The following is a 17,983-nucleotide window of genomic DNA, read 5'->3' as shown; positions in this document are numbered from 1 at the left end:
GTGCACGTAAACAACTAGCTTGCCTGCTGTATACGCACTGATTGGTGAATTAATTTAATGAGCTAAATGTAAAAAAAAAAAAAAAAATTTTTTGTTGAATTCAGCAGGCTCAATCAACCAATGAAGTCTCCTGGCACGAAAAAAAATACTAACACAGCTATAGTGCATAATTATGTCTGAAACACACTCTCATCACTCATAATTATGTGGAGAGACTGGGAAAACACCGCAAATAGTGTCTAGCGGTGAATTTTCCTTTTAATATAAATTATATACAGTATGTAATGCATTTTGTTAACACTTGCTGTAAGTCGTTCTGGACAAGAATGTATGCTAGTAAATAACTTACATTTAACAGTAGTTAACAAGCCATAGACTACCTTTATCGCCCAGCCACTTGGAATCAAAATCACTGGCCAAATCAAAAAGCTCCAGTCCACTCCACCTCCAGCCCTGTGTCCTGCAGAGGACCCATTATATTATGTCTAACCTATTTGATTGAAGGTCAAGATGGAAAGAGCCCCTTTGCAAATTGAATTGCTTGAGTGATGATGAGGTTGTTTGAGGGCATTGGTTACAATGGATTTTTGACCATTGCTTTTGTGTGCCATTGCCCCCTGTAATGCCAGTCTGGTCACCCAACCTAGCTTCAAACCCAGTTTGCTAATAGAGTGGTTTAAAAGACAGTAAATACTTGATCTTTGACCTATTTTAACAAGCGGCTTAGACAGGGTTAACATACTTAGGTTTACCGTCTTTAACCCCTGAATGACTTTGTCAACCTTTGAAACCTAGACAGGTTCATTTTGCAGTTGGTTTGAGTTAGTTCACTACAGAGCTGTAGAATGTGGCTTGTTTTCAGTTGAAATTCGTTTGTTTTTCTGTTCTGTCAAGAGATAACTATTTCTCAATTCTGAAACATAAACACAGCTGTCTTTGAACAACTGAAACTCAGCTTTAGTTAGGCTGAGGAAAATGTATATACTGTAATCAAAGCATTATTGTATTATTCCAATTTTAGGTAATTGCCTGACTCTCGGGCGCATAATCCTGACTCAGTCACGCCATCCATAAGCTTTGTATAGATTGTGCATCCTTAATTATATAAAATAAGACAAAGCCTTATGTTATGTTACATTTCAGCCTTTTCTCAACTCACAATGGAATGGGATGGACTAAGGTTAAGAGTTTAAGCCAGATGTGTCTTTTACAGAGCCCCATAGAATCCCATCTGCTAGTGGTGCATATAAACCAACCACATATTCTGCATATGACCATGAGCTTTGTATCTATAGGGTGGATTTTCTTTAGTGCTCTAAGAAGTTGTTTACTACACATCTCACCTTCCTCAATTATGTCAACCTTTGTTTTAAAACTATTCAGTCGTAATGTCTGCTATATCTAATTTCACACTTTTGTTGGATGTGCTTAATTCATGGCATCTTACTAGCAACCAAATTAACACACTCTCATAGCATTACAAAGGACTTAACTCAAGTTTCTTGACTTGTGCAGCTGCTGGCTCTCTGTTAACGTGTGTTGTGTGTCTCTGTGTCCCCTGTCCTGTCCCCTAGCCGGAGGACATAGGTCAGTCTCCGGTGGCCCCCACGTCGGACGGAGACAAGGTGGACCTGGAGGCCTTCAGTGAGTTTACCAAGATTATCACCCCTGCCATCACCCGCGTCGTCGACTTTGCCAAAAAACTGCCCATGTTCTCGGAGGTAAAGCCCTGTGTGTGTGGGCGTGGAATGTAAGCCCCCTCAGCACACTGTATGAATCACAGCACATCTAAGGAATACACACACCACAATGAAATGCAATACGAACTTTGAGGGAATATTGGCACCAAGAATACACTACGTTTATGCATGTAGAAAGTGCATGTTGAAATATGTATAATGTGCATGATGTACATTTTCTCTGACGACACCCTGAGGAACAACGTCACAGGGCAAACAAAATGGAATGGGTAAATGTAGACTGCTGCTGATATAACATTATTTTACATACACTACACACAAAGCCTACACCACTGCAGTTGGAAAGTATGTAGACTTACGTAAATGTCCTTTGAAATTCCAATCGAAGAATGGAAAAGTGCCTTCAAGTTAATGTTGTTTACATTCCTTAACCGTCTCTCTTGCCCTTCCTTTCTCCTCCTTTCTCTCTCTGAACTGAAAATGACATGAACAGGCTGCTGCCAGATCTTACCCATCCTATTTGTTACCGAACTGATCAATGCACACACCCAACTATTACACACACACAAACACAGTCTTGCGCGGCTAACCTTGTGGGGACATACAATTAATTCCCATTCAAAATCCTATTTTCCTTAACCCTAACCTTAACCCAAAACCTAACCTTACCCCCAAACCTAACCCTAAAACTAACCCTAGCTCCTAACCATAAACCTAATTCTAACCCTAACACTAATTCTAACCTTAACCCTAAAAAGTAGTTCAACCAAACAGGCACACACACACCTCTGTGCTATCTTACTATTTGATGAAAATCTATGAATTTATATTGGTGTACAATTCAGTCTATTACTGTGACCGACCAATAAACTCTGCTATTACTCTCACGTCTTTCCCTCCTCCCTCTCTCCTCTCCTCTGTCCAGCTGCCTTGTGAGGACCAGATCATCCTATTGAAAGGCTGCTGTATGGAGATCATGTCACTGCGCGCCGCCGTGCGCTACGACCCAGAGAGCGAGACGCTGACCCTTAGCGGCGAGATGGCGGTCAAGCGGGAGCAGTTGAAGAACGGCGGCCTGGGCGTGGTGTCGGACGCCATCTTCGACCTGGGCAAGAGCCTGGCGCAGTTCAACCTGGACGACACGGAGGTGGCGCTGCTGCAGGCCGTGCTGCTCATGAGCTCAGGTGAGGACGGGGTCAAGGGTCACTGGCCAGAGGTCAACTGAGGTCATTCAGGTCAGAGAGGATTCAGGCCGAGTTCCAAATCCACCCCCTAGCCACTACTACCTAGGCACTTTGTGTGGATCTGAATGAACTATAAGTAAGTATAAATAAAATCTGCTGTACTATTAGCTGAAAACAACTTGGCCTACATCTTTCCCTCTGATAGGCTAGGTGGAATTTTACCCTCTCCGTTTACTGACACTTTTTTCCCTCCTTCCCGTTGCCCTCGGCCACAGACCGCTCGGGCCTGACGAACATTGACAAGATCGAGAAATGCCAGGAGACCTACCTGCTGGCGTTTGAACACTACATCAACTACCGCAAGCACAACATTCCCCACTTCTGGCCCAAGCTGCTGATGAAGGTGACGGACCTGCGCATGATCGGGGCGTGCCACGCCAGCCGCTTCCTCCACATGAAGGTGGAGTGTCCGACGGAACTTTTCCCCCCGCTCTTCCTAGAGGTCTTCGAGGACCAGGAAGTGTGAGTGGCGCCCCCCGCTGCCGAGGAGGAAGTAGTGGGGCGACTTGAGGCATCTTGGGAAAGGAAGGGATGTTTTTCTGAAGCTGGGAAGGATTTTGGCAGGACTTGTGTTTTTCCGACATTTACGTGGTAAACAACAAACAACGCAACCAGCAGCAGGAGTCAAACAAACAGGATTTTCATTTTTTTAACCAACCACCTCTTCATACCTGTTTTTGGGAATCAGTTTGGCGGCCCTCCCTGTCTGAGCACGATGTTTTATCCAGTGGGAGTTGCAGCCCTTTGCCAAGGCGAACACACACAGACACACACACTCTGGCTCCCCTCTCAGAGCCCTATTGGAGGCACCTTAGTTGTCACACATTGCCACTAGATGGTGGTCTTTGCAGGTTTGCACCGTTTTGAATTTATGGCAACCATCTTTTAAAACTGGTCAGTTAATTATACTCCCCGAATTAGTGTAAGACAATAATTCAGGAGATACGTCACTGACAACACGCCGGGACACACACAGAGGTACTGAGTGTGCCATATAACTCCTACCATAGAGCAAAGCTACTAGTACCTACAATCACGGCTGAACACAACAGCCATTTTCAGACTGGACCGTGAGCATGTTTTTAACCAAGTCAGGTGCTGTGTTATAAGGCTACTCCAGTTGTCTGAAATGTGTAAATGTGTAAAACTACAGACCATGGCTCCGTATCTACCTTTGGTTCTGTCATTAGGCAAGCGCCTGTGACTGGCGCTCTCTCAAACCCACACACACTGGGCAGACCTGCCTTGTCATTGCCTGTGCTTCTGGTGCCAACAGTAGACCCTCTCATGAATGACAATTGAGCCCTTTTCTCTCCAAGGAAGGTCATAACAGTGAACAAAAGAGAGAAAGAAGGAGAGGCGCCACTGGCAGGAGTTCTCAGAGGATGGGGGGAGAGAGGGGAGAGAGGGAAAAATAGAGATTTAATTCAGTGCCTGGAGACTGAACAGCATCCTGAATAACACACACACACACACACACACACACACACACACACACACACACACACACACACACACACACACACACACACACACACACACACACACACACACACACACACACACACACACACACCTACCCTCAGAAACGCAAAGCCTTATTTACTGTAAACACTGCTGTGCTGTAGCCCTGACCTGCAGGGTAAGTAAGTCTGAATCCGCGCCTGTGTGACTCAGCTCAGTATGGCCCCTCCAGGCTTCCATACTCAGTCGTTGTTACTGTAGGGGTCACTGAGAAAGGGCAAGGCCAATGACGGCTGCCATTTACCTCAAAGTGGGCACACCCTCAAGGCTGGGGCGCCGCCAGGCTCTACCTCACCTCTGGACACAGGGCAGCTGCCCCCAGCCTCCTCCCACACACACACACACACACACACATACACTTTTAGGGATACTCAAAAAACACACATAGGCATGTGTGCATACGTACATTAAGACAAATCACACAAACACAGGATACACATTCTCAGTGTTATCACTCAGACAAAAGGAAATACCACTGAAGACAGGAGGGCCTGCCTTTCCCTACGGTCACTTATCTATTTTTCGGGGGAGGGGAGGATGGTAACCATTATGTTCAGCTTTTCTCTTTTTTGTTATGTGGGACCAAGTTTCTCAATTTGGAATTTGGAATCACTCTTTTTTTCTGTTGAAACGGAAGCAAATAAATCACGTGACGGAGTACAATGGACAGTCCAGCTGTCGCCCTGGAAGAGGAGCGATACACCGTGAGGAAGCGTAGAACCCCAAGGTGGCCAGGCCGTAACTGGCTGTGTTTACCACTGTTTTTGAGGGAAAAAAGTTCAAATACAACCTATTTTTATTGAATGCCAAGCAGTAGTTTTTGAACGAGTGAACAAGGCGGAGGGAGGGATGAATGGACAGATGGGTTTCAGCACCCCGGGAGGATGTGGATGAACGCCTAAAGACGCGGAGCGATGGGCGGGATCGGGATGGCGGGTACTCAAAGCAGATGGCCAAGCGTCGCTGCCTCGACCTCAACCGCCGTAGGAGGAGTCCAAACTCAACCTCAACCGCCGGAGGAGGAGTCCAAACTCAACCTCAACCGCTGGAGGAGGAGTCAACCAAGAAATCCACTGTAAGCAGACCTCAGACCGCTCTGGTGGAGCAGCCAGAATCACCTCCCACCGTGCCCCACCCTCCCACTCCACTAGTCTCCCCACCCCCGGCCCTGGCCCAAGCCACGCTGGTCGGGGTTTTGCACTACTGCAGTGGTCCAAACCCCTCTCCCCACACTCATCAGCAACTATACAACCTAGCCCCAACTCATCTGTCAGTCATGCAACTTCCTCTGGGAGTCCCGGCCTACTCTAATGGAGGCCCACTGGGAAGGGGCTCCCAACAAACCCCGTCACATTGTCAGTATTAAATCAACAGCCTTCCTCCAACCCTCACCCACTGGGCAGGAGACGTCCCTGGACACCAAACGGAATCTAGGCCTCTCCCTTGTGAGACAAGGATGGCCATAGCAGCTCACTTGGGGGGGCGTCGCCGAATGAATGTGAACAGTGAAGCAGCAGTGGGAGCGAGTGAACAAGAGAGTAGGAGAGAGCGAAGGGAGCGGGACAGAGAGACTTCCTTCCATCCTTCATCTGGCATGGGTTAGAGGGGGATCGTCGCCTGTTGTCGAAGCACCGTTTGTGAGCTTGGAGAAGGGGGAGATGGCAGTATATCAGATGTTCTCCCCCTTTACTCCCGCATTGTAACATTTAATCCCCCCCTCATTTCCACAAATATCCCCTTCAGCTTTCCATAAGGAGAGCCACCAACTTTCAAATGGAGACGATCGGCAAGAGAAACAGAATCGGCACTCAATGGATTAAAGTCCAAGCTTCTTTGAAAAAGAACCAATAACAGAAAAAAAGTTATCGCAATAGTGATGTCCTTCATTCTCGTGAGACGATTGGGTATGTGTGTGTGACAATAGTGGTTGAAATGCTGCTTTACCTTCTGAGGATTTTTTTTTTGGGGGGGGGGAGTATATGATTATGAAAGGATTATGAACCCAGAAAAGCGAAATGAGGAAAAATATGACTTTAAAAAGACTCCTGAACAAAAGTTAAACGCTTGGAGATTAAGCGGTTTCTTTCTCTACATTTTATCTCAATGTTCATTTTTGTTGGTGTTTGTTTATGACGCTTAGACTGCTCTGTGTAAAACGGGAAAAAGAACAGCCGTAGTCACTTTTTGACGATGCGTGCAGTGTAACGTAGACAGAAATGTCACTTATTTTTCGCGTCACCTATAGTTTGTGTTGACTTCTCTGTTGTCTGTGTATTTGTCCGATTGTCCGTCCCTTTTATCAAGAGGAATTTACAACAAACAAAAACAGGAATATTTTCTTTTTATATATATGTTGTTTCCTTTTTTTATGAAAGACGACTGAAAAAAAAAATCACAAACAGGAAAAATAATGCAACCCAAAAAAAAAAAAAAATGAAACACAATCTTCTCATACCTCACACAACACAAAACTCAAATGAACTTGGGAGGAGTGATAATTCACGGGCGCATGTGGAAGTGAGCAAAAAGATATGTGCAGTGATTACAGAAGACTTACACTCAAGCCTTTGCGCTTGCTACCTATTAAATTGGTTCTAGGAGGATTGTGGATAGGATACCTAACATTAGTAAAGTCTTGCATCATCATCAGATGCTGAAATGGATTGCTGGCTGGCAGTTGGCCACTCCCAGATATATCCATGACCATAGATAGTGAAGCCAAATGTGAATGGCCCAGAGCTTGGGGGAAGTCTTTTGTAATGGCTGAGTGCTCTATGGTATTGAATGTAGCTGACAGGCCGGGGTTGGATTGGAGCCCAGCACCCACAACCTCACTTCCGCTCACCAGCAGAACGGATGGTGGTGTCACATTGATGTTACACACAAACAAACTGAGAATATTGCCCATCTGCAAGGTGCAATACTTTTTCACCCCCCCAAAAACTATGTTTCTGTTTTATTTTTATTTTGTTTGATTTTGGCCATAACCAAGGATGTAAATATAGAAAATGAAATATGAAAAGCCAGTATATGTAAAATCATATGCAACACTCACAAACTGGATGTTGAGGCTTGAGCACTTTCTTGCCACCTCCTGCATCCCGCCATCTTGTAGAGTAAGCAAAAAAAAAATGCAACGTATATTAGTGCTTCATACATCTGTGTGTGTGCTTGTGTGTGCACTCTCACATGTCAACCCATATTCAAAATTACCCCATGATTTTATTAATCTGACCCTGTGCCTCTTGTTCTTAGAAAAGAGATAGCTAGCCATCCCTACAGTATGTCCTGGCAACAAATCTTAACGCTTTCATGGCTACAATGTGTGTCTACCTACAACAGACTGGTCTCTCCAGGTTAGTGGGTAGTAGCCACAGTAGGCAGAGGATGTGAAGGTGTAGTGGATATTGTCGTGGGGGGGGGGGGGGGAATCACTGATCTAAAGTCCTTAAATAACAAAGGGTAGGGGAATGTCAAGACTTCACTAAATTCCCAATATATCAGCTTGCCTGGCTACTGCCCGCTACATTCATTTAGGAAAGCCCATTTAATGGAATCCCCCAACACCCCTGTCCTTTCATCAGCTGTCTTATCATGGTCCAGTCCAACAGGTTGACACATGGGAAGAGGGATAGGATTGTCTGTGATGTTTTGTTTTTTGGGGGCTTTGTTTGCTCCACCTTTACCAAATGTAGAGTTTTGTGAAGACAAAAAAAGAAACGCAAGTAGCAAGATGTCTATGCAATTCCCCTCCAACCCCTCCAAAAGCGTGCTCCCTTTACTGGCGAGCCAGCCTGCCAGTCATGCTTATGTTAAAGCTGTTTCAACCTTGTCTGGATTCCCCCACTCAACTGCATGAATCCCAGTGATCCTTATTTGATCTGGGAGCAAAGACCCTTGCTACTCTGTGCGTGCCGAGGCTCAGGGCTTTCAAGTGAATGGGCCCAGGTCTGACGGGATGTCCAAAGGCCCTGTCTTCACTCTCCAACCATGACCTAGCTCACCGGTTGGTCCCTGGGGACCAGCAAGCCCACTCGTTGAGTTTGCAAAAGGACAAGTGGAGGTGGAAGGACACTGTTGATATCATAGAAGAATGGATAGATTTGTGCTGTTGTAAACTGCGCCGGATTCTCTGTGTGTGCGTGCGTGCGTACGTGCGTGGTTGTATCTGTGTTACAGTATTTGTCTACATGATACAACACTCTCATGGTTCGGTGGATCGATTCAGTGCTACCTAACAAGGCCCATGCAGCCTCAGACGTGGCCGTGAATTGTGTCTTTGTATTTTTCTCTCAGAAATTAGAGTGAAAAAATGAATCACTTGCATAGTTGAGCTTTAAAATATTGAATCTACCCAGTATGCAAAATTACGTTGAAGAGATGTCGAAAATACGTATTTTCCAGACGTTGAAGTAAGGTTAATTTTCCATTCTGAATGAAATATGAAAATATGTAACATTATATAAATGATATAACAATAAATCAATTGAATATAGGAAAGAGGAGCCATCTGAAGATTGCAGCATATATTATTTATTATTTCTTCCACCGGTCACATGCGTTTATGTGAGCTTGATGTTCCAAGCATTCCAACCTACAGAATAAACCAGCAGACCACGGTTACAGAAATATTATTTTATTGCTATGACTGTGATATGTTGCTGTTTATCTACCTTAGTTGAATGCACTGACTGTAAGTCTGTGGAATGACCAAAATGTACATGTTAAATGTAAAAACAGACACTTGCAAAGCATGCTGTGTGTTATTTGTAAATATAAAATTGGACCTTTATTTAATTAGGCAAGTAAGTTAAGAACAAATTCTTATTTACAATGACGGCCAAACCCGGACGACGCTGGGCCAATTGTGCACCACACTATGGGATTCCCAATCACGGCCGGATGTGATGCAGCCTGGATTCAAACCAGGGACTGCAGTGACACCTCTTGCACTGAGATGCAGTGCCTTAGACCGCTGCACTACTCGGGAGCCCTAATGAGCTCTGCCCCCAAACAAGTACAAATTTGGTTGGTCCGGACCACACCTAATCTGAACAAATTATAGATGTCTAGGCTATGTTTCACAAGTTGGAACATAACAGTATGGTACAGCACAGTTCAGTACAGTAGCTACAGTACAGTTTAATTCAGTACAGTAGAGTACAGTTTAGTTCAGTAGAGTATATTAGAGTAATGTAGGGTAAAATACAGTGTATTATACTGTACTATACTCTACTGTACTAAACTATACTTTACCCTTCTTTACTTTAATGTACTCTACTGTGCTCTACTGTATCGTACTGTACTGTACTTTTCTGTATTGTACTCTGCTGTGCTCTACTGTATCGTATTGTACTGTACTTTTCTGTACTGTACTCTGCTGTGCACTGCTGTACTGTGCTCTCCAAACTTGTGAATCACAGATGTCTTTGATTGGTTCAGATTTGGTCCGGATCGGACCAAATCTGACGTATATGTTTGGGCCAAATTAAGGCCGGTCCGGACCAAATCTGAACCAATTATAGATGTCTATGTTTGGGCCAAATAAAGGCCGTTCCAGACCAAATCTGAACCAAACATAAACGTCTATGATTGGTTCAGACTCGGTTTGGTCCGTGGACGTTAAAACCGCACCAAAAAAAAGACGTCCGAGGGTAAAGTAAAGAAGAGTATAGTTCAGTGGGTAGTGGCCAAATGAATGTACTTCAAGACATTATGGTGCTCAGTGGGAGGTGAGTGACGTGCGATTGGCAGGATGACCTCTAACCTCTCCTCATGATGGTCAGACACCTGCAACTCGCGAGACACAACCGAATGCACTGATGAACGAGCCAAGTCACCACATAAACAAGACCGCTTTAACTGGCTGTGCACTGACATAGCAGCATGTTCGTAGTTGAGATGCACTCTCAGCAGCCTAGATTCTAAAGACTGTCTGGAGAATATTATAGTCGTTGATTGTGTCAGCATGAAGACTTTAAATACACTGATTGCACCCGATAATGGCCAAATAGCGCTTACATTTGAACTGTTACTTTGAACTAGTTGAACCGTTATATAAGTGTTGGTGTAGCCTCGAAGCCGTAGCTGTTGACAAAAAAAAATGTTTAACCAATGTTTCTGGGTAGGCTTTTAATGAAGTGAAATATCTGAGTGAGTGGTGCTGGTCTTGTCAGACCCTGTTAGGTTGTTTACCGTGAGACAATGTGAATTTGCATGGTTAGTTTTAACATGCACCCACCCATGAGAGTGTTGGCTAGAACACAGTGACCCATTCTACACACACACACACACACAATCGCAGACACACACTTGTTTCCCGGACTGGATAAGAAAGCTATTGAAGGATTCTCTCAGGAAAAAATAAAATTTTCTAAATAAATGAAGATAAACATTAGATGAACCACCATTGTTAACGCATATGTTTTGCTCTCTGGATGGAGAATGTCATGGTATGTACTGTTTGCGTCCTGTTCTCCTGCTCTTTGGTTTTGGGTCGTTCCACGCAATCCCTTTGATATTTTAAGTAGAAATTGTGCTCCAATATTGCATCTTTAAAAGCCTGTTTTATTGAATTAAGTGCCCTTTAATATAGATCACATGGAGAATTAAATAAATTAGATTTTCCATATTAAAGTCTTGCTTGAGTGCCAAAATTCTGCAAGATGTGAGCTGAACTCTCATTTTAATAACTATTCCTTAAAAATAAAAAAAGAGATATATATATATGAATAAATATTGAACATTAATAGTCAAATCATAGTGTAAAAGCAGGTCAGCTGGTTTTACTCTTTGCCGTTTTGTGGTGGAAAACTGACTGGGTCGAGCATAAAACATCAACCCTGTTACCAATAGATAGACAGGCTGGGCATGTTTTGACAAAAATAATTAAAAGCTTGAATTCATTTGCCCTTCCCTGTTGCACAGAACAAGCTTCCATTCCCCCTGTCTCAACGGGGATTTATGGTTGATTCAAGATGAAATCGTCAAGCCTGTTACTTTATTTGGCACTTAATAGGCACTTACTATGGTCATTTTTATTTAACCTTTTGAGATAGGACAATTTTCTTGTTTTTTTTAGGAAGTTGAACATGTGATCTTTATGACAGAAGGTAAACATTTTGTTGAATCCCCCCCATAAAAAAATGGTACACTTCTCAAAAGGCAGCGAATTGATGGAACGACCCTTTTCCATTGTATTTCCCCATATCCTTTCTTCTACTGCAAAGAAACAGCACCATACCCTCATATCTTTGTTAGACCCAAATGAGAGAATATTTCGATGTGTGTTACTGTCTGTTTCTCTATCTGTCTGTTTCAGTGTGGGTGGGTGGCTGAATGTGGGTGCATGTGTTCACGTGTTTGGTGATTAACACTGACAACACGGTGAGCACTCACACAGGAGTTTTCTGTTTTTGGGACAGTTCCTTGCCCCAAAACCAATTATGCCCTATGGTCCAGAAGGAACATGCCCCACCTTTGCTTACTACACACAGAAACACATGCAGTGTATGAAATGAATTGTAACCATCACAGACAGTGGGTCCCTGCTTGATATTCTGGTGTATGAACTTACAGCTAAAGTGTAAGCGGCATTTCTCAGCTCCCCCACACAGTTGGCTAATGGTCCACATGAATGGCTTCCATCCAATATGGCAGCAATTCACCATCTGAGGAAAAGCTTTGCTCCTGTGTCGTGACCTGTTCTATTGATGTGTGCTTAATGTCCAATACTTTGTGATCCATTGGAAGCCTGGCACGGCTCAAATTTGTTTGTGTTGGATGTGTGTAGCACTGGGCACAGACATCAGTTCAACTTCCAGTTTTGATTTACATTTGGTTGAGTTGTCACCTAACGTGAATTCAACTTGAAATCAACCAACAAAATTCACCATGTCATTGGATTTAGGTTAAAAGTTGGGTGAAAAAATTACCAAATTCCTGTATGTTGATTCAACATCATCACCGAATGTTGGGGTCGAAATGATCTGAAAACAACTTTGATTCAACCATTTTTTTTCCCCCAGCAGGTTGTGTGTGTATGTACGGTTGCCGTGCTGACCAAGCACTGACCTGCTTTGTTCTCCCCATCTCCCTAAGCATCTTTTGAGGCCGCGGTACAAGACAGCCTTGTCATAGACTTCCATTATTATTTTCCTTGAAGAATGTAGCCAAGAGTGTTGAATAGGCTGGGCCGAGAGGGTGAGAGGGGGGCTTGGGAACCGTTAGGAGGTGTGTGCGGGGATTGTACCTCGTGAGTGCAGAATACGAGCAGGGTAATACTTAAGGGGCTCGGCTAAAATGACGTTCGGCTCGCAAGTGGAAAACAGACTGTTAACAGGGTTCCGTTTGTCCTGTCTTGTTTTGGCCGCTAGGGGCGTGGCAGGTGTTGAAACAGCTGCCTTATTGATTGCGTTTTGTATTGCTGCTCTGTGACACTGTACTGCGGTATTTTGTATAGAGGTTGATGATTGGTGTGGGCGTTCATTGGTTTGCTTTGAGAAAATGCAGGTAATAGAGTTGGGAACTTGGGGGAAATATGTTTTTTCCAGCTTAGGTTTTTGGAGAATAACCTTATGAGGATACCGTTACAGAGGATTAGAACTGACGAGAGCCAACGTCGCCGTGAAGGCAACTCTGATGCAACAGAGGCAAGAAAAACTCTTTGAGTTCAGAGGGATCAATTGAAAACCATATTATGACGTTTTAATCCCGCCAATGATAACTATGCTACAGGAAAAGGAGTTAGGTGTGTGTGTGTGTGTGTGCGTGCGTGTGTGGTCTAGAGAAAGAGGTTGGGCATGTACTTGTGTGCGACTTCATTTTGTGTTGTGAAGTGCATTGACTTTTAAAGTCATGACTTTCAGGTGTCTATCGGTAAACCCTCCTCTAGATGTGCATAGGGTCATTGAAAAGCACTATAACCCCTCTATGGCCCTTGGAGCTCCTCTCCTTGACCTGCTCACTACCTCAGACATGGAGAGCTGTAAATATTGTAACGCGCGAAGATCTATGAACGGGGGTGAAGCGATCGCTCTGGCGATCTCATCAGATTGGCCTGTATTGTGTCTGTTAACTACTGGACCAAATTGTTGCCAATGAATTATTAGCACTAATAGGTAACACCTTTAGGAGCTTTTGACGGCAGGTGATTACAGTTGGTGAATTGATTGGTCTGCATTATGCTGCTTGGACTACCTATGTGTGTACAATGTCTATTGAGGTGACTAATCGTGGAGATATTTTTGTAAAAGGTGAGGTGGAAAATATATCCCTAGGCAGCAAGGAATGTACAATTAATTAACAAAAAAAAATATATATATATTAGAGAATTAGCCATCTGTATGAATACATATGCAATGTTTGTCAGGTTGAAAACGGGTTTGGTCGGTCAGGACTGCTCAGGTTTGAAAGTGAGGCCTCAAAGGTTGCTTTTCTTAACCCCTCCTTTTCCCATGCTGTCTCCTGTCTTTCCCATGCTGTCTCCTGTCTTTCCCATGCTGTCTCCTGTCTTTCCCATGCTGTCTCCTGTCTTTCCCATGCTGTCTCCTGTCTTTCCCATGCTGTCTCCTGTCTTTCCCATGCTGTCTCCTGTCTTTCCCATGCTGTCTCCTGTCTTTGCCATACTGTCTCCTGTCTTTGCCATACTGTCTCCTGTCTTTCCCATGCTGTCTCCTGTATTTCCCATGCTGTCTCCTGTCTTTCCCATGGCACTGATCTGACATGTACACTCCTAGCGCAGATTACCCTGCAGTTCCATCGGCCAATGCTGTACTAAAGCCTTGTATTGTATGCAAAGCCAGAGAAATGCCCTGTTAAGCTAGTTTTGAAATCCAGCAAAGGGATCAAATGTTCTCACACAGTAACAGACTGGTCTAATTGAGCCCATAGATTAACAATACCCATTCAACTAGGAACACACTGGTTGAATCAAAGTTGTTTCCATGTTTTTTTCAATGAAATTACATTGAACCAATGTGGAATAGACGTTGAAGTGACATCTGTGCCCAGTGGGATGGTACTATACTACAGTACCTTACCCACTACTAAATTCAGTCTAAGGCTCCATGTCAAACTGCCTCTGCGTCACCACTGTTCTCCAGTCCTGGAATAGGGACTACACTCTGGGTGATGTTTTGCTGTACAGACGTTTGTGTATGATCTTTGTGTCGCTGTATATAACTTTTGCGATCCAGAGAGGGGCCACGTGCCAATTTTATTCAAAAGATCTTGACGATGCACTTCAAGTATGACACCTGATTCAAAGCTGTGGGTTTTATTATCTTACCAAATTTGACCAATGGAAAGATGTGAGCCTCAATACCGATGGGTTAGAATTTATTTTCTCTGTTTTGAGTCATTTTTGTTTCACACACACACAAAAAAAATTCAACCAGTCCATTGTTCAACTGCTCAGTGTATTTGTGGTTATTGATACATAAAACAGACTTCAAAACCTTCAGCCAGCAGTACATGCAAATCTGTCAAAATATATGAAAGTAAACATACAAAAAACGCTGTCTACTACAACTAAGACTTTTTGGTATACTTTTATATCACTGACCTTTAATCTAGGTTCCTTGCTTCACTGCGATTGCTGAGGGCTGCAGGGAGGTTATGAGGGTGGGTGCTTCACAGACACTCTGGGGCCATGACCTTTCGCAAGGTCAGGTCAGAGGTCAGTCTGTGGCAGCCACGTAACACATAGGTCTATGTAATGACACCCTGTGTCTGTACAGTATACCTGTCTTTGAACACACTGCAGAACACGTTCCCTGTGACACCTCAACTTTAAACAGAGCCTCTAGAATGAGATTGGGGGGGGGGGGGGGTTCTTAAGCAACTGCAGCCAAAGGAAAAAGCCAGATGACCCTGTAGTTCTTACCTTGAGGTTCAGTCTGGATATGTGTGATTGCAGTGTACAACAGACACTTTGAAGAAAGGATATTGCAAGGCTGTGGTCTTGATCTGAGACTGCCGTAACTTGTGGTCAGAGAGAGGACAAAGTACACAGACAAACATGTGGCCTTCAACAGGCTAAAGACTGTCACCAGTAGGGACCTGATACTTTCTCTCTTTCCATCTTTCTCTTCCTCTCAGTTTCTCTGGGAGAATCTCAATTGCATACTCCTCGAGTCCTCTCCTCAAAACCTATTGGAAGAAAAGGTCAGAGGGGAAGGACCTCTGGCTTTCCCATCCAATGGGTTTTGAGAAGGAGAGAGGACGCGAGTAGTATGCAATTGAGATTCTCCCTCTATCTCAGATGCAGTCACTGTTACAAGGACATGACGAACAGTATTCAGGATCAATTCCCACAAAGCACAGGGACAAACACAAGGTAGTCAAACACAGGCAGGCAGTAGGCAAGCTCTGGGCAAAATATTCTCTTACACACACACAAAACCTCTGAATATATACTGTGATTTCCTCTCACACCACCCACACCGTCATCACACCTACCACCACCAACCAACTAACCCCAACCCAAACTCCACCCCCTTCCTCCTGAACCTGTACCTTCGTCCTATCCCCTTCTCGCCCTAGCATCTGAACCCTCCCTCTCCAATAAGACTCCAGTGGTGGTGTGATGTCAGGTTTTTGTGGTGGGCTGCTTATGACCGGTCCAGACAATCAGCGTGTTTGTAATTGTCAGTGTGTGATTTTCAAATCTTTGTTTATGGTCAGGATTTTAAAGGAAGATATTTTTATGGTAATTGTCGCTGGTCTATTTTACTATATATTTATGTAATAAATATGTGACTAAATTTAAATTCTCCCGCTCCCTGGTCTGTTATTGCCTCCTCCTCCATCCCTCTGTTAACAGTGTGTTACCTGAGCATCGGGTAAGCAAATGTGTCAGGAAAAAAAAGCTTAGTCTCAGTTTAGCAAACTATGGTAATTGGCAGGTAATGATAGGGGGGGGAGAAACAACCGATTATTATCTTAATTAATGATTAGTAGTTATGAGAGTTGGGGACAAGTGAAACGTTCGATCCAGTGTTTAATGTAGTCTACTGCAGCACGGCTAGACATACAGTATACTGAGTAGGCTATATCCAGGCCTTACCTGATGCATCTGTTGACAGGCACCACTATGAAAGAATGCTTGGGAAGGAAGGGAGATGGGTTGTGTGGACTTCACTGACTTCACCCATGTTTACCTGAGATATACACATCGAAACAGTCTGCATTTCCCAATTCAGTGACCTCATCGCCGTCCTGAGAAAAAGACACCGCCAAGGGAACGTAAACAGGGGAATTCTGGAGCGGACTGATTGTTTGTCTAGCACACAAAGAAAGGCCTGGAAACAAAAGCAAGTAGTGTTTGTCAGTGTCCCCTCCCCCCACCAGAACCCCTAACGTCTCTCTCCATCCCTCCCAGACACTGCACTGCTTTACTGAAACACGTACTGTATAAACCCAAAACAGATTGGCACCCATCTCTGTATTTCCATACGCCATATCCACTGCAATAAGAACACACTTTTCACTGCCCTTTATATTTTGAAATGTTCATGATTTCAAAAAGGTTTTGTGGAAAAGTGGAGGCTTTTCGGGGGAAATGTTATGTAGGAAAAGTACACTTGCTCAGTTATGTTTGCAGTCAGCCAAGGATGGAAACGCGTCATGCAGAAATTGCAGCAAATTATGAGTAAACAGAACCTGTCATGTCATATCGCTATGGGATTGAATGGATGGGGCTGCTAACACTGTTCAGTACAAATCCCATCAGTAGGCTACACGTCACACTGAATTCTCTCCACTTTGGTGGCTGATCAACTCGGATGTCTCTATGTTAGATTTCAAAGTGTCGTATATGGTTTTAAAAAAGGTCTCATGTTGTTTTTTAACAAACAGGGATGATTTAAATGCACTAGATTGCAGGTGAAATCTAGCATGCTATGTTTTCCTAAAAACAATTGATGGGTATCATCCCAAGCTTTCACACTCCCAGAGAGCACGGTGTGAGGGGTCCCTCAGGTGAGGACATGGTCAGGCTGACTGTTCACCGCCTGGCAGCAAAAAGACTGCATTACCCAGGCTTCACAGCTTCAGGTCAGCATGGGCAAGCTATCACCTTTGCACACATATGTATACCTGCCATGATTTAACAAGAATCAGAAGTGGGATGAACAATATACAAAACCTAGCTCTATTAAAACCTATACTTTCATCGATGTGAAAGTAAGCCCAAAAGCCAGTCAATTTGAAAGAGTCACATAATTGACAGATTGTCTTGGCTATGAATCTTTTGCAAGGAGCCCGCTCAATCACCATGTAGGTGGAAGCTGTTGTGGGGGCTGTGATCTCACAATGGCAGCTTTCCTACCAACCAATCCCTCCCCTGCTTTTCCAACCCTAGACCTGCCTGCCCCCTTAGTGGCCCCCTCCTCTCCTCTTCCCTATTTTCCCTCTCTTCATACTCCGTTGTAGGAATTTTCCACTCAGCAGCAAACATCGCAGCCAGCTGTGCTGTCAATTCAAGTATATACTCACACGTGTACGGGCATTCAG

The 17,983-nt window shown here is 44.1% G+C and overlaps 1 protein-coding gene across 5 annotated transcripts in view; it reads left to right on the top strand.

Moving 5' to 3' along the window:
- The window catches only part of LOC129842521 (thyroid hormone receptor alpha-like), a 185,779-nt gene that overhangs the window by 164,835 nt on the left and 2,961 nt on the right, over nucleotides 1-17,983 (top strand). For 3 of the 5 annotated variants that reach the window (XM_055911133.1, XM_055911282.1, XM_055911217.1), the window contains 3 exons: nucleotides 1,575-1,721; nucleotides 2,626-2,884; nucleotides 3,160-7,890. In XM_055911133.1, coding sequence (XP_055767108.1) covers nucleotides 1,575-1,721; nucleotides 2,626-2,884; nucleotides 3,160-3,410 — 657 coding nt within the window. In that variant the 3' untranslated portion in view covers nucleotides 3,411-7,890. Of the gene's footprint in view, nucleotides 1-1,574; nucleotides 1,722-2,625; nucleotides 7,891-17,983 lie in introns of those variants that run through there. The other 2 variants (XM_055911416.1, XM_055911341.1) reach the window with 2 other exon arrangements.

Source organism: Salvelinus fontinalis, chromosome 1 (assembly GCF_029448725.1).
Source record: "Salvelinus fontinalis isolate EN_2023a chromosome 1, ASM2944872v1, whole genome shotgun sequence".
NCBI lineage: Eukaryota > Metazoa > Chordata > Actinopteri > Salmoniformes > Salmonidae > Salvelinus > Salvelinus fontinalis.
The sequence above is the reverse complement of the archived record's forward strand: the minus strand, read 5'-3'. Positions and strand labels throughout refer to the sequence as shown.